This window comes from Athene noctua, chromosome Z (assembly GCF_965140245.1).
Source record: "Athene noctua chromosome Z, bAthNoc1.hap1.1, whole genome shotgun sequence".
In the NCBI taxonomy this organism is placed as follows: Eukaryota; Metazoa; Chordata; class Aves; order Strigiformes; family Strigidae; genus Athene; species Athene noctua.
Window position 1 is genome coordinate 68373271 of NC_134077.1, and position 27109 is coordinate 68400379.

General features: G+C 34.6%; 1 protein-coding gene across 18 annotated transcripts in view; it reads left to right on the forward strand.

Annotated features, from left to right (window-relative positions):
- Positions 1 to 27109, forward strand: part of PTPRD (protein tyrosine phosphatase receptor type D) — a 384409-nt gene that overhangs the window by 159941 nt on the left and 197359 nt on the right. For all 18 annotated transcript variants that reach the window (XM_074932640.1, XM_074932629.1, XM_074932631.1 and 15 more), the window contains exons 3-4: positions 3163 to 3308; positions 7362 to 7503. In XM_074932640.1, coding sequence (XP_074788741.1) covers positions 3163 to 3308; positions 7362 to 7503 — 288 coding nt within the window. The remainder of the gene's footprint in view (positions 1 to 3162; positions 3309 to 7361; positions 7504 to 27109) is intronic.

Sequence of the window (27109 nt, forward strand, 5' to 3'; positions counted from 1 at the left end):
TTCTGTATTCTTCCCATGTTATCTGTCCTTGCTTCCACCCTCTATAGGCTTCTGTTTTATGTTTGAGATTGTCCAGGAGCTCCTTGTTCATCCATGCAGCCTCCTGACACTTTTCCCTGCTTCCTCTTCATCAGGATTCGTTGTTTCTGAGCTGGGAGGAGCTGATCCTTGAATATTAACCAGCTTTCTTGGGTCCTTCTTGCTTCCAGGGCTTTATCCCATGCTACTCTACCAAGTAGATCCTTGAAGAGGCCTGAGTCTGCTTTCCTGAAGGCCAGGGTAGTGAGTTTGCTGTGCACTCTCCTGTTTGCCCTAAGGATCTTCAACTCCACCATTTCATGATCACTGTAGCCACGGCTGCCCTTGACCTTCACACTCTCCTCCTTGTTGGTGAGAACAAGGTCCATCAGAGCACCTCTTATTGTTCACTCCTCTGTCACTTGGAGAAGGAAGTTACCATCACTGCATTCCAGGAATCTCATGTATTGCTTGTGCCCTTATGTGCTGTCCCTCCACAGATGTCAGGGTCGTTGAAGTCCCCTATGAGGCTGTTTCTATCTGTCTACAGAGGGCCTCATCCAGTCAGTCTTCCTGGTCAGGTGGCCTGTGGTAGACCCCCACTATAACATCACCTGTCCCTGCCCTCCCTTAATCCTGACCCATAAGCTCTTGGTCACCTCCTCATCCATCCCCAGGCAGGTCTACATGCACTCCAGCTGGTCATTGACATAATTAATAGTTTGGAGGTTTTTTTCAGAGCTAATTTATCATATTTCAACACAGTGTTTGCTTGTAAATTTTTCTTGCTTTTGTTTTATTGTTTAAAAATATGCAGATCTCCTGGTCTCAAGATAGTTAAGTAAAGCATTGCAGGAATGAATGTACAGTGTGGCACTTAAGTTGCTTTCCCTCTTTGACCCTTGTCATGTATGGCAAAATTGGCAAATTTCTAAAACAGACCTTGTCTCAAGAAAGTAAGTTAACTTTATTGATGTTGAGATTATCAGTTGGGCAGTCACTGAATGCATGAGTGAGATGTAAATTTAGAATTTAAAAGCTGCCTATAAGCTACTATACATAGTTACTCTGTGCTGATGGACTTGCCCACACAGTGTTTTTCTTTTGTTGGTTTGAGCTTCAGCACTGAATTCACAAAATGTCAAAAGGAATAAAAACAGAGTGGCAGCACATCATTTTTCACTTGGTGGCACATAATCACAACTTGTGCCACAGAATATCAGCATATCAGTTAGTCGTGTCTCTTTACATATTTTAGCGCTGAGTTAATACATGCACAGAAAAGGATTCAAAGCTAGTAGTTTTGGTAAAACCCAGATGCTCTTTATCAGAACATATTTTCATCTTTTCTGTGATCCAGGGATAAAGCCTGTGTCTTGGGAAAGGATTTTTAGTTTCCTTGCTATAAATGTGTTTATTTGCCATGGCTTTGGCAGTTCTTGACATCAGAGAAGTTCTTCTGTGAGTTCCCTATGGCAGTAGTGTAACACTATTTTGCTTTGATCAGATTTGCTGTTGCGTTTGGTTTCAGGTATGCGTTCACCAGCAAAAATCAGAACAGCAGATAGTTCAAGCACCCTTGAGCATTCTGAAAAGTTGAGCAATAACAATTTTGTCTAACATCTCTATTAAAGAAAAAAGAATACAGTTTTTCAGGAGCATTATATTTTTACTGAATTTTTTTTAAATTATCTTTGTTAGTGGTATGTTACAAATTAGGGGTAGGGTATAAAAAGATTAATTTAATTTTGTAAACTTAGGACAATCTGCATACTCTCATATTTAACGTAGCAAGATAACAACAACATACTGATCTTGTTTTATAATAATGACCACATCATATTTTCTTGGCATTTTAAATTATTTTGAGATTTCTTCCAGGGTTACATACGTGTGTACTTATAGTCTGATGGGTTTCTGACATTTAAATGAACATGCTGACAAGAAGTATGGTCTTTTGGAAGACCAGTTCATCAGGATAAAGAGTTAGACATCAGAAGTGAAGAGCAGCAACTTAGAAATGAAAACTAGTACAGTACAGGTATGTAACTGTCAGAACTAAGAGAGGAAAGCGAAGAGCAAAAACTTTGAGAACAATAAGGAGCTGACTGATGAGAGTTGAAGATAAGAGCAAAAATGAATTGCAACAGCTGTTAAAGAGTGACTAAATATAACTACCTAAAACTGAGAAGTACTATATAGCAAAGACCAGGATTTTTTTATCATTTATTGGCCATAAGTATTCATATCACTCAAATAAGCATCTTAAAGTGTATTGGATCTCTAAAAATTTCTCAGCTAAGAAAGAGAATGTGTGAATATTTATAGGAACTTTTAAACATTTCTGTACTGTGGTTAACACATAATCATAGATTTTTATATTAAATCTTTGGAAGGAATTTCTTGTGTTGGTGTAAGTTTTAAAGTTTTGTTCCATCATAAGGCTGATAAATTAATTTTAATTATGTTTTAGCAGAAGTAGAAGGAAAGAGAATAATTAATTAAAACAAATGGATTTTTAAAAATAATTGCTCCATTTTCTTATGCCTTTCCCGTTGCTGCAATAGTTGGATCTTTTTTCACTTCTTTCCAACAGAGTAGAATAGTTTGGGAGTAGACAGGAGCTATAGGTGAAACTATCCCCAAGCAAAACTCTCTCTTGTGTTATAATCCTTTCTGTGTGGACTCTTAATACATAGTCATTTGCCTCCACCACTGCACACTTAGAAATGCTTTCTCCTAAATGTCACTGATTTTAATGGCTCAAAGGTGGGAATCCTGTTTTCATGACATCCTGTGATCATAACACCAAGTCATGAGTCATGATCTTATTCCAGGTGATTGATTGAAGTCATTTTGCAACAGAAGACAAATTGGGTTTTCTGTTTATAATGGTGATAAAATACAATGTGTAATCTTGCTATTCTGATGCTGTCAGATTTCCATTTTACTATGAATTTCAATAGTAAAATCCATAAGTACTTTCCTGACCATTTAGTTATTTTTTTAATGCATTCTTTTGCAGGTGAATATTGTCGCTGGAGAAACAAACATTTCCTTCTTTCTTCATTTTGAACTATCGACATGGTTTAATTTTTATGTTTACTACTTAGATTAATTTTGGTATTTTTTTATTTGTTTCAGCACCACCGAAGTTTACAAGAACTCCTGTTGACCAGACAGGGGTTTCTGGAGGAGTTGCCTCATTCATCTGTCAAGCCACAGGAGATCCAAGACCTAAAATTGTCTGGAACAAAAAGGGAAAGAAAGTCAGCAATCAGAGATTTGAGGTATTAGGTCCATTGTTCTGTTCCTCTGCAAAACATTAATTTCAGCCTCACTTCTGATCCCAGTGTGTGCTTTATTATCAGTGATTAAGCAAAATAGCTATGACTGTTGAGGATCATTTAGTGGAAGCAGTCTCTTGAAGTTTTTATTTTGCAAATCGGTTATGTATAACGCTGTTAAAGAGAAAACTGCAACTGCTGTTTTCTAAACTACCATGATCTAACTGGGGGGCCTGGATGTGCTTCTGTTCAGCCTGCTATCTTTCCTATGAAGGAGATGGGGGAAAATTATTTGAACAGTGATTGCGGTCTCCAGAGAGCAAGCCACCTCCTTTTGTGACAGTGTGCATTGAACAGACCTAGGCTGATATTGCTTCTGCTGCCACATTGGCTTACCACTGTTGCAGAGCGAGATGAAAGGGACATTGTAGTTCCTGCTGCTGAAAAGGAAATGTAAAACTTGTTTGCTTTTGATTCTTTTCTTAATAATAACCTAGGAAAATGCTTTAGAGAAAGCTGTTTCCTCTTTCTATCTACAACCTTCAGTTAAAGGAAACAGTGAAGATAATCTGTTCAAAGGATAGTGGTTATTAGGTGGAACTAAGACAACAAGTATTACCTCTTTTAATGGCAGGAAGAATTAATATCAAATATGGATTGACCTTTAACATGAGAAAAAAAAAAAAGAAAATGGGAGAACGCTTGTAGAATGGATACCAAAAGTGGCAATAAGAGTGTATAATTTGTACCATGTCTCTTCACTATTTTGACTGTTAAAAAAAAAAAAAGACTTCTGCATTAAGAAATCAACTGTTTGGAAGATGAATAATTTGTATATAAAACAGTCATGACATGCATTTTATGTGTTAATGATCTGAGATATACTTGTTAAAAGCTGACTAAATATTTAAGTCTTCTGTGTTAATTATAGTAATATTTGGGAATATTGCTTGCCCTGGCTTCCAGGTCAGATTTACATTAGCAGAAAAGAATTGCATTTTTTTATATAACCGAATTTTTTTTAATTCCTTTTTGTTCAAAAAATATTTAAAGGTTTTGGAATTTGGAATTATTTGCTTGTATATTTACTACCATGTAAGAAATAAAAGCATGAATTTAAATGTGAACTCCTAGCACCAAGAACTGTTTGCACTTTGCAGAACATACGCAGGCAAAGCTGTAGTTGGCTAGAGGGATTAACATAAAAATTTTATCATAATCTCTACACAATTTATCCCCTTCTGGTCACAAAATTTTCACTCAAGGGGAGTTCTAAACAGTGGAAAATTGGGCATGTACATGTTTACCGTGTTGATTCAGTTTAGTTTTGCAATACATCATAGTTTATTTGCTTCATATATTGCTTTCTGTGTAGCTGTTTTTCGGTAGAATAAGCAAAAATAAACCAGTTTTAGTTCCATAAAAAATATTTGAGTGGAATATAAGGAATTAATTAAAAATGTTTTAAAAATGCCTTTAGTGGACTGTATAGCCAAGTAAGATGGAATGTAATTCAAAGAAATAGAAAACACTTACCAAGTATTTTATATTTTTTATTATAACCACTGAGCAGAGTAGTTATAAAGTGTGCAGAGCACATCAGTATTTAAGCAGCTTTCCTTCCTGTCCAAAATAAAGCCATTAATTCATGTGGTAGAATATAAATAAGAACAGAACAGTAGAAATAAGATTCAGAAAAGACACATAAATATCTGGAAAACAAGAAACATAATCTGAGATTGTCACCTGAAACAATAAGAGAATAATTAGTTGGGTTCTTTTCCTCTTCTTTTACATTAATATTTTGTATATTTCTCAGAGTTTGATTACGTAGCAATAGAAGACATGAAAATGTTTTAGCTGGCCACCTGTCTTCATAGAAGTCTAGTAAACACAGCTGGAAAGGACTTCAGTGAGCCATCTAATCCACATGCTGGGGATTTTTTTTTTTTTTTTCCCCCTTCAAGAAACTTGGAGAGCCTCCCAGAGTGTTTCATGAACTTTGTAATTTTTTTTTTTCTCTCAGGTTCTCATGTGGAACCTGAACTTTTTTGCTGGAACTTGATGTACATACAGATTGTCCTGTCTAGCAACAGGGGAACACACAGGTTGCTTTCCTCCCTCTTGGCAGTGGCCTGTTCATATATTTGAAGATTCTTATCATTGAAAGTGGAATGTTCTTGCTTGCTGGCTAATTCTTAGAATGAGAATAGTGGTAAGGGCTATACATTATTTCTGAAATTAAAGGCTACAGTGAGACCTTGTGGGACTTCACTCAATCCTTCATCTTTTATTTATGTTGGAAGTATATACTATGAATAAAAGTGATACAGGAGGATCCTTTTTTCTCCTCTTGTTTCAAATCAGTTCAAGTAATATGAATTAGAGAAATCTGTTTTAAGTTACTAAGAAGTCTTTCTCAGAGGAACTTGGAACCAGAGAAGGGGAAAAAACAAGTTTAAAAAATTGTATTATTCTACCCTGTGGCATGAGGCTGATGAGAATGATGCTTCAAAATTCCATGTCTTTAAAAAAAAATCTCGTTCAGTAGATGAGGGAGGAGGAGGAATTAACTATCTTTAGTTATTCAATTTTGTATTCAGGAAAGGGGAGAACTCATCACAGGAAAAGTAAATCTATTTTATGATACATATTTTGGAGACACCAGACTTGAAACTTAATCTCTGCAATATTTGCCCAACCCAACCTGCTGCAATTGTTTTTGTTGGCCACTCAGCTAGGATTATTCAGCATTCAGATTTAAACAATAACAATTATTATTTTTAAGTGTAACAACTGTGATTATTTGGAAACCGTGCTTTCATTTTTTATCTACAGAAGTTAGTCTGTCTGATTTTAAAATGTTGAAATTTTTCTTTACCTTATTAATATCAATTTACCAATAATTTTAGTTATTCTTTTGTTTGTGCTAAGATCAGATGGAGATTTTGTGTGGTCTAGGTTTGTTTAGGACAGTGGTTTCATGTAAAGAACAAGGAAAAGTAATACAGCTTATGAGCTATCAAACTGATTTCTTCTCAGAGGAAAACAGGTTTTTATCTTATTACCACTTAGAGTTCTCCTACTGTTAAGAAGAAACTGAGTAATTCCTACAATGAAAATGGGAATATAATGGTCAAATATTAATTATTTTGTAAAAAATAAAATAATTGTGGCTGTACTTTCTTGATATGTGCCATTTATCTGATAGTAGTGCTAACATATTATTGACAAATAATTTTCTTTAAAAGTAGGTTAAATAGAATAATGTTATTACTTAATTATTAGGAAGACTTTTGCAGTGCCTGGAAGTGCTACAGTACTCACCAGTATCTGATGTGATTCGGACTGCAGAACAAGGAATTAAGGGACATTCAATGGATTGTTTCTTATATGAAAATTGATAGTTCTTGTGTAAATGTTGCAAATTTAAAAGTAATCTTTAAAGTTTAACTTTATTGTTTAATCTCTTAACTGGTCACATGTTTCTAATCATTGTTGGATAAATATACTTAAGTTCTGTGGGTTAAATGCATAACTAAGTTGTGCATTAGGATAGGACTATGATGAGTCCTATCTTGTTCAGAAATTGCTGACCCTTTTTCATTTCGGAGCTAAATGAATGAGTGAACTGCACTCTGAATAGAGTGGGAATATAGCCTGCAGTAATTAAAATGAATGTCGCTGGCATTTGAAGGCAGAGTACTTAAACTAAGAGAATGGAGAGACAGTGGTAGTGAACTTCAGGATAAAAGAGCATTAAGTGACAGAATTCTTTCTTGCAGCCCTTGTTAGCTAGGGGTTTTTTGTTGTTTTTCATCCTGTCTTATCTTAGAGCGGCCACAGTATACCCACTGAGCAGCAACATATGTTACAAGACATTGCCACTTAAACATTTTTCCATCCGTGTGGAATTTGTCCTGGTACATATATTTGAAAAGCTAACCTGGCTTTGATGACATGAATACAAACAGGTCACTCACTCTTCGTGAACAGATTAACTGAGGTATAGGCATTTTTAACCACATCTGTGACAGCTTTTGTTTCCTTCTATAGGTAATAGAGTTTGATGATGGATCTGGATCAGTTCTCAGAATACAACCGCTGCGCACACCACGAGATGAAGCTATTTATGAATGTGTGGCTTCCAATAGTGTTGGTGAAATAAGTGTGTCCACGAGGCTCACTGTTTTGCGAGGTAAGTTCTTTCTAAACATAACTAATTTAATTCATAGAGTTAACAGTGCTGTGTTGTTGTAAAGAGAAGTTTCTCTCCAGGAAAGTTAAGTACAAGATGTTGGTTGGGTTTTTGGTTTTTTTTTCAATTTGGCGTCATTATAGTCCTGATGCTGTTAAATATAAAGTTTTTCACATAATACTTGAATACTGTGTTTATGGTTTTTGACCATAAAATATTAATCTGAGTATGTGGGGTATGACAGATTGGAGTGAAGAAAAGAAGAAATAAGTGAAACAGGAGTCCCATGCACAACAGGTATTTTATCAATTACTAATCAAAAACCTATGCTTTATGAATGCATTAGATTTAAATTTTAGTGCTGCCCTGGGTAGTTTAGCTTTGTGTGATCAGCATTTACACAGAAATTTGCCCATTTAACAGGGATGTTGAAAAGTTGCATAAATGTTTTTTTCAGATGAGGTTAAGCTGCTGCCAGATTTTCCCCCCAAGATATAACACATAAAAAAGGGGAAGTCTTCCATTTCAAATATACGTTACCTGAATTGTATTCTTACTTTGGCAAGAAGTTTTTGAAGACAGTAAAGGCAAAAAACCTTTTTTTTCTACTATCCTTCAGGGATGAGGATATGGATGTACTGCCAAGTCTATTGTCTAGATAATAGTCAGAGGAGTAAAGAGTAGTAGTCAAATGACCTGAATGTTTCATTCTGTCACCTGGAGATGAATGGAAACTGAATTTGGAGACATATCATGAAATATTACACTCTTCAGTTTGCAGGGTTGCTTTTATGACTGAAGATTACTGCCTTGTGATACCACATGGCATTACTTGCTTGGCAGAATTAACTACTAGGGTCCTGTTGGTAGGAATTAAAGATGATTAGTCAACTTTAAAGAATTTAGAAAAAAATTTCTAAAATGTTTTTTTTAATTTTTTTAATCCTTCTATCCCAATAAATGTAGGGTGACAAGGAGGTTTCTTTTATTTTTCTCTGAAGTTGGATTTTTATTCAAAAAAAGAAAAATAAAATATTTGTTTCTATATTCTTTTAACAGTCCTGGGATTACAGTTGGAGACAACTAACAACACTATATATATATTATCTAATCAATTTCTTGTAAGAACTATATGTGGCTCTGCTGCGTATTTCTTACTTAAATAGCTCAATGTTTCTTCAAACATTAGCATGAGATCCTGTTTTAAAAGCCATGCATATACAAATTCCTGATGAACAAAGAGTGTATGTTATTATTTATGAAGTTACAATTTAATTTAAATTTTAAATTTTAATTAAAATTTATTGTCTAATTAAAATATGAAATACTATATGTAGTTTCCAGCCATGATGTGTGTGGCTTTTGCAACTGCTGCAATGTAGTTTGGCCCCACAAATAGATTTATGGATTTTACCTGAAACTGGTAACATAAGAGAACTTGTGATTATACTGGGACTGTAAATTTAGATAAAGGGGTAACATCAGAGAAAACAAGGACCATTCAGAGTGACAGGGCATTGTAAGGAAATTTTGGCAGTGCTAAAATTTTAAAGTGCTGTAATGACTTGGTATGTTGCTTTGCAAGACAAAGGATAGTTCAGCGCTAGGGGTATTAGCCTGGAAGATAAGTATATCTATTACAATCTTTTATTTTGCACACTTATACAAATCTTGATCTTGTAGAGTCTACAATAGTAGCCTTGCGGAAAACACTCCATCTGATTGTGCCTTTATGGGAAAGAGTGCCTCTGTGCCTCACACAGCTGCTCTAGGAATAAATATATATGATAGTTGTGAATAAGAATTAACAGACATAATCAAATGCAAAACAGAATGGAGTGAGTTGGATCTGCGGTCCGCTTAGGCTTTACTCATGCCTGAGGCATGTCTGTGAAACTGGCTTGCAGAATATACACACATAACTTCCATATTCCAAGTTCTTCAGATCTTTCTGTAATGTTCCTGTCACAGACCCAACTTGATATTTGTGCCTCTTGCAAGAGGGCACCCTGGGGAGGAAGTCAGAGTTTGCCCACAATTCAACCTACAAGTATTGCAACCCTAATATGGGACATTGGTGAAATTAGGATGTTCCCAGGAGTTGAACTATCTACCTATATTTATTTTTGTTTGTTTGTCTCACTAATTCCAGTTTAGCTGCTACAAATAATTTGCACAGCACAAAACAACATTGTTGCCAATATATTCATATTTTTAGAGCCAAACTTCTCTTTTTCTATCTGTGGCAGTATAGAGTAACATTAGTTCTATGCACTAGAGGTTTTTACCGTCTTCTGTTAGGTTGTTACTATGACTAATCTGTAGTACTTGGGTCTAAGAACTATGAATATAAACAAAGTCTTTAGCTTCTGGGTGTTGAAACTTCACAATGCGAGAAAGAAAAAGGGCAGAAAAGGCATCTACAGATGATAACATTTCAAGGCCTTAGCAGAGACAAAGTATTGGCGCTGTTTTCTGTTACCAGAGTAAATCAGGAAATGTTCTAAGCTAAACTTTTACTTGCTACGCTGAATATTGTTACAGTCTGAACCAAGAGTGAATGTCTGATATAAATGGAAAGTGCTTTTTTTTTGATTATCTGTATATAAAGGAGGCTGCTGCTTTCCAGGACAGATTCACCCACATGAAAATGCTGAATTTGAAGGGAAACGAGTCTTGTAAGGAGAAGTCTGGAAGACTCCTTCCAGACAAGAGGAATCAATGTTATTTATTTTTGAACTTTTTCTTCTGAAAATTTGTTCTGAGAGCCATATGAGTAGAACAGTACTTTGATCCTTTAATTTAAAATTATCAGTGTTCAATAGGCAACAAAAGACAATAAAGTGTAGGATATTCCCATACTCCGCAGATACCAGTGACAGAATAGCTTTCCTTTTATTGTCCATTCACTTCATGTTAAAGCTGCCTAACTCTGTTTTTTAGTCTTGCAAATGGTAGATAAAAGCCATTTTTCATGGCTATAGAACAAGTATTCTGGTGTCATATGCCAGTATATGAATTGTTCAGGAAGGTGGAGATGAGGTGCCTCCTCTAGTAGAGAAATCAGCAACAGTTTCATGCTATTAATTTTAAGGTATCCTGATTTTAATTTTAAGTTATTTTTTGATTATTATTCCTTGATAAAGTTCTATGAAGACAATAAGGACCTCAAGAAACTCAGCTTCATCTGTCTGCTGAGAAGGTTTATGATTACAGCAGAGTGCAGCTTTTAATCAAGGATGGAGAAGGTCCAGCAGAGCAACATTCTACAATCTCTGCTATTTGCTTTGTTTTCTTTCCTGCCTGGGAAGTAAGGGCACTTAAGTAGAAGGCAGTTTGTTTTCTCATCCCACAGTTTTCTCTATTATTGCTGATCATACTGTGCATTATACAAATATTGATATATAGCATCTTCATAGCACAAGCACTGTATAAGGATTAAAGAATCAAAGTAAAATATCTATGGGAAGTGCCTAGGGCAGTTATTCCTTTTTATGCTTTTTAGAAACTGATTGATTTAATGTCAAACAGTCATTGCTGCATAAAACAGAAAGTTAAATATTTACTAAACAGTGTTTCTGTGTCCATTGTTGAACACAGAGATTGAGACTGAGATAATTGAGCTGATTTTTATTAGACTCTCAGAAGTGCAGAACATTTCCACACTTTAAAAAAACAAAACCCCAACCAAAAAACAGATGATGAATCCAAGATGCTACATTTTTGGTTTCTGCTGCTAGCAATAGATGCAATGATAATAGAAGTGCCTTTCTGTATTTTCACTGTACCCGATAGTACTGAAATGAGAAGAAACTACTTTGAAGTAATCTGTCATCTGGGACAGCTATCTTTGTGGGCATGGAAATTAGACAAATGGAGTGGCACGGCTATAATGTTGGAAAATGTGCTGTGGGATGTCTCTCATTTCTAGACGAATGAGAGGAAGGACTGTACATATTCTGGGTATTAGCTGCACGGTAGGAGAAATTTGCAGCGTTCCAGCTGGAGCTGTATAAACGATGTATACCCGTGTTTATCTGACTTAACTGTTTGCTGTATAGTCACAGTGATTATTGCCAGGGGGCTGGCTGCTAGTAGAATAGGCTTTCGAAAGTTGAATGGATAGAAAAAAGGAAAGCAAGAAAATATCTTTGCGAGAACTTCATGCACTGGAAAGACATTTATCTATCTCAATATTGCATCAGAAGACTTCTGAAGAGCTGAAGGAGTATCTTTCCCCAAAACTTCCTGAACTTTCAGTGATTATGCTATGTGTAGAACCTTGTGACCAGAATTAGCATGTTCATTACAGTCCTATTTTTATTATGCCTCTTTCTGAAGAGGAACACTGTTGTTCCCGCTGTGAAAATGGTACTTTGCAGTTTATGTTGTAAAGTCTCTCCTGGGGAGCTGTGCAAGGAAGATTAAGGAACAGAACACAGCTGCTTGACAGTCACACAAAAGGATTTTGTGAAATAGTGAAACAAAAGGAGAGGTAGACAGTACAACTTAAGCTAAAAAAACCCTTATAGGCGGTTATAGAATGGCATGCAGATTGCTTGAAATGGCTTACAAAGTAGTACATCATTAGAAATATTTAGCTGTAATACTAGAAACTATTTTGAAATATTTTCTGTGGGTATGTATGTTGGGCAAATAAAAGATTTGCCTTCCATGCAGTATAATTTGAAACACCTAATGAATTATTGATCTTTATAAAGATGGGGTGGTGGGTTTTAACCACTAGCCAGAACAGGATATGAAAGAATAATTCCCATTTTTCATGCCTGACTTCTAAGTTACTGTGCGTTTTAAGTTTCTTTATAGTACAGGCATATACATGGTTACTAATGTTAATGGTTTAGAAAATAATGCAACTTCTAAATTCTGTAACATTCACTAAACATATAAGGGTATATTACTGTAAAGATATGATGCAGACTATTGTGTTCAACTTCTAGGTGTATATATTTGATCTTACTGATTTCAGTTATCTATTGTTGACTTTTGTGTAGTTCCTTAAAAAGATATGGTTTTAGTAATTATAAATGTTATGAAAATGATGTAGTAACTGCTGTAAATATTGTAAGAAGTTTCTGGCAAGTGCTTCACCTCATGTTTTTTATAGTTAATACTTTTTTATATTTCCACTCATGTCCCTAGTTACAAATTTTATCAAATGTATTTTTCTCCTCAATCAGTGAATATTTTGGTTACACTTTTTTTATAGTTTGGAAAGTCCATATTTTCCCTTATCTTGCACATCATTTTATTGTAAAGAATGTGCTACAGTCATTATAAATGCAAAGCTATACACTAGAAATCTTCTTCCAGAAAGTAGAAAAGTCACTTAAAATAAATTAATGAAACAGCAATCCCAAATTTCTTTGTCAATATAAATTTCTGTAGTAAAGACCTTCAGAAATTTGTTACTTTGAAAAATCAAGAGTATGCTGCTTAATTTATAAGACCTTTTATGGTGTCTTTAAGAAGTTATTGATAGTCATCAGATTTTTTTGAGAAATCTGTCCTAACTTTCTTCTTTACAGACATTTTTTTTTTACTCATGAAGTTCTTTCAAATCTTTTTTGTCCTACAGATTCTTTAAACATGATTGATTGGTTGGTTGTATTTTCTTAATGAACGTACATGGAGAAAATTTTATTTCTGTCAACTAGTAAGACCAGCTACCATTATGTCTTTGTAAAGATTTATTTTTCTTCCTTCTGTTTCTCACTGAATTTCATATGTCACTGATTTCATCCAGCCAAGTTTCTGTTTTATGTACGATGCTATAAAACTACCCAGTTCAGATTCACATTTGTACATATGCGTAGGATCAATTTCAGTTTTTGAAATATTAGCAGTAGTAGAAAATTATTTATGCCTGATATTTATAGGGCAGTGTGAATGGCCCTAAGAGATAAACCTGGGCTTGAAATCTGTAAACTGACTAGGATGTATCATATGTGTTCTTATATATCTATGAAAGAAAAGAAACTTGTGCTAGTTAATAGATAGATGTCTGACAGTTGTGATCTAAGAAGACGAACTGAAATAATACTGGACAAAAACAGAGCAGTTCTATTTAGCTTGAAAGAATTCTTCACTGGCCAGTTTTGGCTAAGAATTTACACCTGTTAAATACTTTCAGACAACAGCTCAGTGACTAATTTTAGCATGATCCCCATTTGGGTATTCCCGTTCTAGTATCTAATGACTGCATATAGTGTTATAGGCATTTTTGATAACAAGAGTCAGTATATGCTGCCCACTTGGAGAATGCAAACTAAGCTGTCCTGAGCAGAACAATTTTAAAACATGCTTGTTTTATAATTTTTTTTTCCCGTTAATTGATACCTATGATGATTCAGTCCTTGTTCACAGACGGTCATTCCCAAATCATCAGAAATCTGTCAGAAACTAGTGACAAGAACAATGAAAAAGGAATTAGTAGGGGGAGGAGGAATATTTCTTCTGCCAATCTGTCCTTGCAGAACCAGTATCAGATGATGCCAACACAGGATTAAAATGATTTTTTCTAATTCTGAAGAGCCATGACCTGCTATATACAATAGGTTACCGTTTTGATCTAGTTCCTCAAAGACTGACCTAGATACAAGCAGCACACAGATACCAATTACGAATAATCTTTACAAGAAAAAGCAGAGCATTAACTGTGTACAACTAGCTGTTCTTAATAAGGATAGGTTTTTTTTATAATTCTGTGCTTTAATTTTGATATTTTGCTGCGCTATGTGTCTATGTACATAGATATAAAGCTGTTTCCAGTTTCTGTCTGGATGGAAAGTAATTAAATTTCAATAAAACTGTCATTCAGATTTGCAATTTTTATTTTATTCTGTTTGTAAAATGGTGGGCCATTTGTCTCGTTGAATTGATTGAAAAAAGTAAGTACAAAATATTTTTTCTTACACCAAGAATTTTTAGAATGCAATCACTTTTCCTGAGGTTAGTTGTTATACATGCATTTAAGGCACTTGGCCTTCTATAGAGAGCTGTTGGTTCAGTATCGGGGTTTAACACGCAAGTTTTCAGTGTTGAGTCATTGTCTCAATTGAAGCCAATGCCTTAATGAAAGCCAATGCAATTAATCTAATGCCATGTTTCCTGTTATTGTAATCTGTGGCCTCAGTTCTGCATGCAATTATCTGTATTATATCTGTATGTCCACTCACTTAACAAACTCTTATGATGTTAAGTAGCAATGTAATTGTCATTACTGCACAATATCAAAATAAAATTGACAGTAGAATTCTAGGGATTTCTTTCATGTCAATATGTCATATTGATTAAAAAAAAAGTAGTGTCATTCTAGAGTTTATCTGTTTGAGAGGATGATAACGATGACTAGTTGCTCAATCCCTGACAATGTCAGCATATCTGTAAAGAATCTTTATATATATGTATAAGCAGCTTGATAGTTTCATATATATGTATATATACATATACAAGCAGCTTGATACTTTCAATTTAATTGTTATGACAGCATATATTCATATGAGATGCCTAATATTGCATAAAAAAACAATGCAATTATTAGAAAAAGACAGTCATGTAGTAGGTCTGTCTTCAGCTTTCCAGGCTAGTGGTTTCTGAGAATGCTTGTCTTACCCAGTGCACCACTAGGATGGCAGAAATGTTTGCTGAAATGTAGGATGTTTGACCCTAGTGTACTGAAGTGACAGTAAAATTAAATCCATTTTAATGTAATAAATGCTAATCTTCAAATACAGAAAAAAAACCTGGTTAGAATGCTTTTTCACATATATCTGAAAAAGTAATTCAGAAACTAAATAAATTTATGTAATATTTCAGCTTGCTTAGCCTGGCAGTAGGTCATAAAATAGTATTTATTCCTGTGATTGTAAAGTTTTCAAAGATTTAACACAGGAAGCAAAAACTAAAAAGAAGAACACAATGCAAAAGTATTTAAAATATTTTTTGTGAAGCATATAATCATTAAAAGGAAGATGATATTCAATGGGACTAGCCAAAGCAAAAATATTTTCATTATTAGGACTAGTAATAAAACAATTCTGAAACAATTACTTTTAACTGATGCAACATAGCAAAGGAGGTTTCATTGCATTAATGTGGTAGGAGGTTAAAAGAACTCTGATTTAAGTGGCTCAGTGGGGAGGGAGAAACTTTTATGAATACTCTAAGGCTTAAGCAGGGTATAAAATCCTGTTATGATATATAACACTTCAGGTATTTCAGTGCTTGCTGTAAATGACATGAAGTTCTGCAGCTGACTTACTGCTGTTCCATTTATCTTTGTAGCAAAGATGCATTAATAAAGTTAGCACTCACTAGTTCAGTAGCAACTGGAATTTGTCTTCACTTACAAACGGATAAATCGTGTGCAAAATTGTGATTTAATTCCACCATGATTTAAATTTTTCCATTAAAATGATTTCCTGTAAAACTGCTACAAAGAATCTACTGTGATGTAAATTGTTAGATAGTAATAGTAGCGTTTTAGTACTGTTGTTTATATTGAATGCGACTTGTGACATACAGTGTTAGTGCATGCTTAATATGCAGCAAAACAGAATAATGAGGTAATTTTTCCAGTGGAAGCATTTCAGTAAGTTTTTCAGTCAAATACAGTAAAAAAATCACTGATTAGAGACGGGTGTTTCATTAGGACTATCAATGCACCTGAGTCTTTTCTAATGACACTGTGGTCTTTCATTGTATTGACATATTTCAGGAGCTATTGCCTTATCAGTGCCTATCTGAATTATTGCTATCATCTGAATTTTTGTTCTTACTGTTACAGCAGGACATGTCTCAATCATCTACCAAAGGTATTTGAGTCAAGGGAGGTCCCTGGTGACTAGAAGCTAGCTGCTCTTATTCCAGTTTACAAGAAAGGCATGAGGGAAGACCCAGAAAACTACAGACCTGTTAATCTAACCTCAGAACCTGGAAAAGTTATGGAGAAGTCCATACTGGATACTACTGAAGGATATTTCAAGAACAATGCAATTATCAGGCACAGTCAGCATGGTTCACAAAGGGAATGTCCTGTTTAACTAATTTGATATCCTTCTATGATAAGGTCATTGGCCTATGAATTAAGTGAAGGCAGTGGATGTAGTTTTTCAGAATTTTAATAAGGCTTTTGATACTGTTCCTCACAGCATCCTTCTGAAGAAGTTGTCCAACTGTGAAATGAGCAGGCACCTGATGTGCTGGGTGAAGAACTGGCTGAGGGCAGGGCTCAAAGGGGTATAGTGAATGGGGCTAAATCTGGCTGGTGGCCGGTCACCAGCGGTGTTCCTCAGGGCTCAATTCTAGCACCAGACCTGTTCAATGTATTTATCAATCATCTGGAGACAGGATTTGAATGCACCATTAGCAAGTTTGCTGATGATATCAAAGTGGGAGGCCCTGTTGAGTCTCTTGAGGGACAAGAGACCTTGAAGACAGATCTAGGTAGATTGGAGCTTTGAGTACTGATTAATGGGATGAAGCTTAACAAGTCCAAGTGCCAGATTCTGCATGTGGGGCAGCGTAATGCCAGACAGAAGTCTAAATTGGGAAAGGAGTGGCCATAGAGTGGCTGGAGAGGTAGGTGCTGAACTCTTCTCCCTGGGATCCAGGGATAGGATGTGTGGGAATTGTTCAAAGATGCTGCAGGGGAGGTTCTGACTGGACATTAGGAAACTCTCTTTACTGAGGGTGGAACAGACTTTCTGGAGTGGTGGTCAATGCTCCAAGCCTGTCAGTGTTTAAGAGGCATTTCAAACAATGTCCTTAATAGTTTGCTTTAAGTTTAGGTCAGCCCTGAAGTGTTGAAGCAGTTTCATCATTGTAGGTCCCTTCCAACTGAAATTATTCCCATTCGGTTCTATTCCCATTCGGTTCTGTTCCCATTCCGTTCTATTCCCATTCTGTTGTTAAAAAAGATCACTTAAAAGAGAATGCTAAACATGTTAGCTTCACAATTCCCTTAATTTTCAATCAATGTAAGTTTTTATCTGAACATAAAATAGTCTTGTTCTTTATGTGCTCATTCATATTCCCTGCCTTTCAAACAGAAATTTGTCCTGAAACAGTAGTTATATTTTTGTATCCCATCTAACTTGGCTAAGAACTGTTCATCATTACTGTGAATATCCTTGTAAAGAAATCCATTTTTTATGATCACTGCTGTGAATGACAGTTATGAAGTACATTTTCTATTTAATCATTTGAAATTCAATGCTTCTAACTTAGTACCAAGCTCAAAAACTCATATTATCTCCCACATACTCCATTGTTTCAGCCGTTGCACTGCCATGTTTTCACTAGGCCTGTAATTTATTTTCATAAAATATATCATCTTGTCTTAAATGGCATTATCAGCCCAGCTCCTAAGATAAACAAATCTGTATAGACAACCTCTATCTTAATGTTCACACAGAGATTTATTTTGGGTTTGGCTGTATAGATAAGGAAGAAGACTATCTGGGGAATCCTCTTCATTATACCTGCAGTGAAATGACTTTCAAGGAAAGCGAATTGAGAGTCTGAAAAGTTGCCAGGGATTTTTTTGCAAAAAGCTACTGTCACTTGGAACTTGATTTATGGCAAGAAGATGAAGCCAAGTGCAGAAAAACCATTAGTAAGCCCAGAAGCAGTCATTTGTTGTTCTGGCATGTTTCATATAGCAGACACAGGATGGAATTGAGAGTATGTTGAAGTCAGTGAGAAAACGGTCGTCTTAGCTGGACTTTAGATCAGTCAGATTTTGAGTTTGGACATTAATTGCAAAATGTCAAAACCACAAAAAACAAGCAGAAAAAAGTCTCGGCCTGTACCATTCACATTTTTTAACCTGGAAACGTAAATTTAGTCTTACTGGTAGTTCCTCTGATGGGTACCAAGCACTTTATGTTTCTGTGGTTACTTAGATACTTCAAAATTCTGGGGGGTTTTTGCTTAAGTCCTGAAAAACAGAGGAGGATAAGTCTTAATGTGATATGCTTGGCAGGTTGGAGGTAGGGGATTGTGTTTTTGTTTAATGAGTTGCCTAAATTCAAGTGACAGTGTAAATAGATATTCTTAAATGGTGGCCTAGTATTTCTGTGTTCTGAACTTAAAGTTTGGTTGCAGCAATATCCTCCAGAAACAGCCCTTTGGAGTTCAAGAATCTGTTTTTTTAGCCTTGATGGCTGATAAGTGGTGGTAACAGTTAAAATAAATTTTATATACTCTTGAAACTACATTCTTAAAAGATTGGAATCTGTGCATGTGGTTTGTATCAGAGTTTATTTCTGAATGACTCAAAGAAATAAGGTGATGTTCCACATATTTATTGCTTATTTATTGCTAGTGTTATTTCTTCATTTACAAAAATTGATTTTATTGTATGAGAAGAGGAAAATGGGTGCAACATCAGTTGGTACAAGTTGTTTTAAGATTGGATTTTTAGGTTAAAAATACAAAGATGGAGTCAAGAACCTCATGGACAGTTTTATTGTACATTAGATTTCATAATTAGATGGAGGAACAGAAGGAAAGGGTGAGTCTGAACATAACTAAGGACAGTTTAGCTTTCATCTTCAACTGTTAATATAGATTGTTTCAGGTTCTGATACCTAAAACATGTCTAATTATACTTTGCAGATAAGTCATGATGAGTGGTCAAATTTTTTTTTTAGGTAAACTTGGGGGAGAAAAATTTAGACAAGACCATAATAAATTCCGCTTTCAGTAGATCTATAAGTAATATAATTTAATTCTGCTTATAAGGGGGGGGGGGGGCACTCTCCCGGTAGCATAGTCATTTCCTGGTCCTCAGAAAATGTAAATGTGTACCTTTGAAATCACAAGCAAAGTTTAAAAATAATTGAACTGTTTTAATTATTAAAAGTGAGTATTTAAAGGTTTTGATATTGTAGGACTTCAGTTTTCTATTTTTTCTCTTCATTAACAAGAATTAGAAAGCTTCAAAAGAATGATGGTCAAATCTTTACTGTTGATAACACACTCATAGTCAAGTGGAAGTTTTCATATTTTGAAATGACTCCAGAACAGTATTTAAAAGTTATAGAGTATTCATTTGGTTTATGGTAGAATTAGTTTTTCTTTTTCAGTAACTGTTATTGGGACTTTTTTGCCCCTGTTTTCTTAGTATCTCAGTCATGATGATTACTCTTGTGACTTACTGTCTGCTTAAAATAAACAGTGAAATGATCACATTTCATTAAAGAAAGGGGAATGATGAATCTACTAGAAATTGGATGTGGTGTACACATCATGAAGTTTTGAATATAGACATTAAATTTAGCTTGGAGCATTAGCTGGCAGTAGTGCTGAAACTCAGAGCAACTAAAGTGGTGCAAAGTTTTTGGTACTGTTTTGGCTGATCACTTCTTTATTTTGTGTTCAAGAAAGTAATTGCTTTAGGTTTTGTTTTGTTTTTTTTTTTTTTCTGTCTCTACCAAAGTTTGCTAGGAAAAATCTGATACCTGAAACAAGGAGCTGAGGGTTATCTACTAAAGGGACAGTTCATTTCATTATTTGCTCTTACCAAAACATAGTAGAAGTTTAGAACTTTAGAAATTTCAGTTTTGACTTGATGGCTTTTGATACTTACTTTATTCAAATGGATCTGCCAATTACACTGTGACAATCGCAGCTGTTCAAGGCTCCTCACCATGAGACATTTCTATAGTGTAAAGACATTTCACATGGTAATTTAAAATTTTTATAACTTCATCATTTCTAAACATTTAAAATATAGAGGAAGGGAGGAGATTACTGAAAAAGCTAAGGTACGTGGTTATTATTTCACGGGCAGATATTTCTTTCCAACTGTTCTTACCTCAATATGCTTTGCTTGATTTCTCCCAGACAGTACTTTGTCTTTCCTTTAGAATTGTCTAGTTCTCTTGTCTTAGATCATGTAGCCACTTGTTGTGGACAGATTATTAAAATAGTGCAACAAGCACCATCTTCCTCCTATAAAAAACTGAGTCTCATCTCTTCTGTCTACTCTTTCATCCATCTGTGTAGCAGTAAGAAGTTCCTTTCATTAATTTTCAAAGTGAATGTTTATTAAAGCAACAGGAGAAGGCCACATTTTTTCTTAAGTTTTTATTTCTGATGGACTTTCAAGAAAAATAAGATTAATTTTACTAAGGGATGCTGTGAGTTCTTTCTCAGTTCATCATCCCTACAAAAACCATTTATGGTAACATGTCTACTTTCTGTGTTTTAAACAAGGAATCAAACCACAATCTGCAATTCTTTATTTTCATCTTCACCACCTGTTTGGGAATCCTATCTATTAACAGGATTGCTAGCAAGATAATTCACATGCCTTTTATTAGATAAGACATTAACAAGAAAATGTTGTCCTGGCAATGCATTTCTTCAGTTACTTACCCTAGATTTCACAAGGCATGTCTAGCCCAGCCATTTCGGGTTTGTTCTTAAAAATGAATGTTGGAAAGGTTGCAACTTAGCTTTTATCCTGGAGACAAGATAAATGGTTAGGTCACTGGTCAATGACTTACTGGTTCTCAAGAGAACAAGAATAACTGGGATTCTGGATCCTGACCACATGTGAAGGCAGAACTCCCAACAGTACAGCAACATTCCTTGCATTGGGTGACACTTTTTTTTTTTTTTTTTTACCCCTAGACTTGCCAACACTTTGGTTCCCAAGGGACCCTCTCTCTTCTTGATCTATTAGATTTCTTTGGATCTGAAAAAGCTGCCTACACTTTCAAATTGCATTAATCCTGATGCATAAGAGCCTTCCAGTAAGAACTATAAACAATTTTTACACCAATTCTCTTAAGAAAACATGAATATTCAATGTCATACTAAGATTTGTTTTTCCTTTCTTTGCATATTGTGGAAGAACTTTCTGGTCTTTTGCATTCACCTCGTATAATAGTGCCTATTCTGAGGCACTGTTAAACCATCATTTGAGAGGGACTTTCATGTCTGTGTATTTTATATTTTTAAATTTTAAAATAAGTTCTCAAATATTTAAGTGTCTAAGTAGGTAGGTAGTCACATTTGGATGGAGATCACCAAATTTTACATATACCTGTTTTGTGTGCACTTAAGGTAGATGGCTTTTGTATTTCTTGTGCCCTGTGAAATTAACTTTATGCGTAAAGGAAAAATTAAGAGTTTTTTTCAGCAGAGATTACTGATGAAAGGAAAATGGAGTAGTGAATGAAGGGCAGAAAGTGGATTCAGTATTTTTAAAAAGCTTTTTGTTTTGTGTTGAGAGATGTCAGATCTCCTTTTCTCCTTTATGTGTTTCCTGTTGCACTTAAGGTGTTTTTTTGTTTGTTTTTTTTTTAAATTAGATGAGAGTAATAGCACAATATACAAAAAGTTGAAGACTGTTATTGTGTCTTACTTACATAGCACAGTATAATTATATACAATATCACAGCAGTGCCATAAGATTGAGAAAAATAAAATATCTCTCAAATGCAAAAGTTTTGGTAAACTAAAGGTAACAAACTGACTATGAGTTACAGAAGGGGTGAGGGAAAGAGTAATCCTACCATCAGCTGGGATGTTAATGCATGTGATTTGGAATTTATGAGATTTACTACTCCTCAAAAAAAAGTTCTTACAGAAGGAATAAGTTGAGAAATTATTTGATACTGTATCTATACCCATCTTTGGGGCCATAATTTATTCATCCCTAACTCATCAAAATTGTTTGTTCCTACCACAGAAGTTCTTACCAATATGAATAGCTCTAGAAAATACTTAATTTTAATTATTTGCTGCATTTCCACCAGTTGGAGATACTATATCATCATACTACAGACAAGTAGATCTATTATGGCTGAGGTCTGCAGCGTATACCCTATCTTACAGAAGGAGTATGGTGAATAAAACTGAATTTGCTATAAATACAAAATGTGAATATAGGGGTAAGCAAAAGGAGCAAAGGAAAAAATAATTTTTTAAAAAATATGTAGGTGCTGCAATCTAAAAGGGCAGAAACTTATATTCTCAGAAACAAAATACTAATTTTTGTCAGGTGCTTTTTATCTTGAACACTGTTTCAAAGAAGGAATTCTGCATTTTACCGTTCTTTCCCCTGTCTACTTTACCAAACAAGTATTTAGTTAATGTATTTGAATTACTGACTTCCTTTTTACTAATAGTAGGTATTGGGACAAGCTGCTTAAGTCCCTTGTTCCATCATACATTTATCTTTTCTAGAGATATAGCCTAAGTGCCCATCGGAATACCTAGTTAATTTAGGGTTTGTGCTGTGTTATGACATGTGCTACTGTATTTAAGAGCAAAGTATTAGAATACTGCATTTAGATAAAACTCTGAGTAACAGCAAACTTCTCCAATGTTTTCATGGCTGCACACCAGATCAGTAGTGATTTTGTTATCCTGCAAAATCAGTGATGATATCTTAAGGTGCATATTGTATCCTGCAACTTAGTCTGTGCTAGCTCAAAAGCAGTAAGCAATGTGAACAGCGTATTGCTTCTTTTTAATTTTTATGAATATTTCGTACTTTGACAGAATGATCACAATGAGTAGTGCCTGAGACTTTTGACTATTGCACATGATTTTATTAATTTTTTGGTGAGTTTTAATGAATAACTGCTGACTAGTTATTTTTCATTTAGGATGTAGTATGTCTTCATATTAGAGTAATTACAAGGAATTTTCTGATTAAAAGGACATTTATTAAATAATTTAAGACCTACAGTAGAGATTCATAGTGCTTTTTCATTTTAGCTTTTAGAGATGGGCACAATTTTGTGAGTGGCAGCTGCTATAAGAGACGTGAAGAATCCTGAGAGTGGAATCTAGGAGTGGATGTCAGTGAATGGAATTTTATCCAAGTCCAGAATACTATACAAAAAGTCTATTTCATCTTTGGAAAATGATGCTAGATAATTTATTTTTGTTACTCAAGAAATAAATATAAAATCTCCACATTCATCTAGATAACATAAATTGCATTTCCTGCACATTAAATAAAATACCATTACTGAGGCAAATAAGAATAGTGAATGCTAGGCAAAAATATTTATTTTCTCTCTCCTTTTTTTATTTCATATGGTCAGGATATGAATGCAGGCTGGGATGCTTCTTACCATCCTTTTTTTTATGTTCAGTTTTTCTACATAAATTGTCAGCACATACTTTTGATTTGTGGCAGAACCATTATCAACAGAACCATATTTGTAGCACAATAGACACAATAGATCACCAAACTGATTCTGGTTTAATTTGACCCCTATGAGAAATACAAAGACGTTGACAGTGAAACTTTCTGTCTGTTTGTTGTGACCATGATGTGCATTGCCTTGTAAAGTTAATTACATTTTAGGAAGGTGTGTGCTTTAGCTGTGGAGCTCGGCTATCAAACTTAACATTTTGTTTTATTGACTTTGAGGAATCCCATAGACATATGTGGGCTTGAAGACTTGGTGTTCAGGGCTAAAGAACAAAAAATTCATTTGGTGAGTAGGCTCCAAAAGAACTGTACAACACCATAGTTTCTCTGAGACCCTTAAAATTTACTCTACACTAAAATTAACTGTGAAGAAAATCAATAAAATTGTGTCTAACTAAAGTAATGGCAGTAGATTCATCATCCTGCACTTTTTGAGTCTAGCATGAGGGTCATAAGCCTTGTCAGAATTTTCCATGGCAATACTGAAATACAAACAAGGTGTCTGAAGTCTACACAGTATTAAACACAGTTTAAAATGTTTTACTCTTCCTTAGCGACTAATTCAAAGCATCTACTCTGCATACTGCACATTCTATAGAGTATGCTAAACAAATTTGCATATTGTTCTCCACCATGAGTCCCAAATATAAACTTTTTTACAGTTTTAATTGTGTTTTAAGGTACTCAGGTATCGAGAAATTGTGACAGCTTGTAATCTTTTTTCAGAATTACTTTATCAGTCAATCAAGTATGTGTATAACTATTTGTTCCTATATGGATTGCTTATATACGAGGAAATAAAATCAGTAAATATTTTATATCTATAAATACAAACATGTCTTACCTATCTCAGGGAGAGAATCTCTTTGATTTTATATGTTCTTCAGCGTTTAAAACTGGTATAAAGGCTATCTCTATCTGTAAAACTTTTATCTTCTGAAAAGGTGTGGTTTTGTGTGTCTGTGGAAGGGGAAACCATTCATTGTTGTCTTCTAGCTGTCTGTTAAGAAACTTCCAGTATAATTACCTGGGTTTTGAGGTAATCTGTTAGAGTATTTCTACTTACAGAATTTTATCGCAAGGTTCTCTGATATTCCTACTTACATTTAATCTTCCTGAGAAATGTTTATGCAAACATTGATGTTTAAGCTTGAAATAGATTAAAAGCTTTGTCATGGGCACTGTGATGGGCAGTGTGATTGGATTTACCAGTAATCATTGACTTTCCATCACAAGTACTGCTAGACTACCACTGTTTTAACTTTAATGAGCATGCCTCTGACTCATTGAAGCGCCACACAGAAATAACAGTTGCTTTTCATAAAGTCAACCACAAAATGAAAACATAGCCTAAGGTTATTGTTATTGCTGTTTTAAAATTACAGACCTTAGATTTAGTTGTTAAGACTTGATATTTGCATTTTGCTGTAATAAAAAGGATGGTTATTTGATGTCTTTTAAATGGCTGTGCTTCTCATTTCCATGAAATTTGGCAATATAAGCATGCATTTGTAAAGCAAAATGGGAGCTGGAAAACCATCCATTGGAAATGGCATCACAAACACATGATTTCTTTTTTTCTGTTTATTTTATTGCCACTTATTTCGGCACTATTTTTTTTTTTTTTTAATTGTGCCCGTTCTCATTTTGTATGCATTTATTTCTGTCAAGGCAAGCATGTCATCAGAGTGGGTCAGTAAGGAGTTCTTTTGAAGAATATTTTAATACCTCCTATGAGTTAGTAAGTGTGAGATTAGATAGAAGTGATGTGTGTCAAACACCTGCGGGGGCTGACTGAATTTCATTTGCAAAGTGTATTCCAGGTCGTTAGTACCTGAGCTTCCTCCTACTTTTAGCAATTCCAGATATTTATGAAATTTGCAGATGTAGGATGATAGAGCTCTAATTGAAAATGCAGAAAATAATGGAGCATAGAATAACTCCACCTTTCTGTTCTAGGGAATACACCAGAGTGTATTTTTTAAGACTACACAAACAAAACAGGTCTCTGAGCTTTGAACCACTGGATGGTGGGATAATACAGTAAGGAAGGTTCATATTTGTCCTGTTACACTCATCTCTGCATCTGATCTTGGCCATCGACAGAAGATATGTACTAACCTAAATGTATTTTCAGTTCATATACAGTGACTGTTTTATGTTCTTAACATATATCTGTGGAAGGAGCTTCATAAACTATCTAACATGATCATAAAATAGTTTCGATAGCAAGCGTCTGACATTTCTGCCTCTGTAATATAAATAAATAAATGGCTCTGAGGACAAATAAAAAGTCCACGAAGAAGTACAAAACAATTCCATTAAAATGAAAACTACTAGTTCTGTCCAATTGTTGATGGCACTTTTAGCCTGCATAAATATTAACCTGTCAGTTAATAAACCATACTAAATAGACCTACACTAATGTCCCACTGTCATTGTTTTAATATCTTTTGCGGCATATTATTTCTAATAAAGTGGTTTCTTGAAGAAGTGGTTGACAGAATAGATTTTTTTAATGGTTCCCAGGTAAAAGAAGAATTTGACAATTTAACAAGGTATTTCCAGATATATTGCCAAAAGAAAACACATCTTAACAGTATTATTTTTAATTATTTCATGTTGGAATTCACACCCAGCTTGCCGAATGTAAAATTTGTGTTAGAACACGGTGTTCCTAAGTTAACAAAAATTTTAATTCATTGTATGTTTAAGGAACAGGATATTTGTGCTAATATCTTAGTAGCTAACTTGTCAAGACACTTGAGTGTATGGCTGTTTAAGGAAACTGATAACCAAATGAAGGCTAGGATATATGCAAAGAAAAGCAACAGTATCTTCAGCTATGTGACTAGAGAGAGCCAGAAGGTCAAGGCAGGAATTATTCCCCTGTGCTCAGGGCTTGTTACACCGCATCTGGTTACTGTTTACAGTTTTGGTCATCCCAATACAATAAAAATGTTTCATGTTAAATTAAATACCTCAGTACATTTTAACATTTAAAACTTTTACAAAAAAAATTATGGTAAGCAGTACATATCACTAACTAGTAATACAAGCACAGTTCTACATTTTATAACAGTTATTCTGAAATTATGGATAAGAAGGCACTAAAGTGTTGCTGACTCAAGTTCGGTATTTTGTGAAGTTATAAAATCAGTACATTTGATAAGGATTTCTAAAGCCGCAGTTAATGGTATGTCTACCTGAGTTTACATAACATGTTAAACATGCAGAATAGAGAAAAACTATTTTGCACTTCTTTCACCTGTTTCTTTATGATTGTAAATATTCTCCTCATTTATTCAGTTTCTGTATGAAAAGCAGAATAACAGATTGCCATCAATAGCCATGTAGAAAATAATTACAGTGAAAATGTTTTCAGATTAATTAATAGAA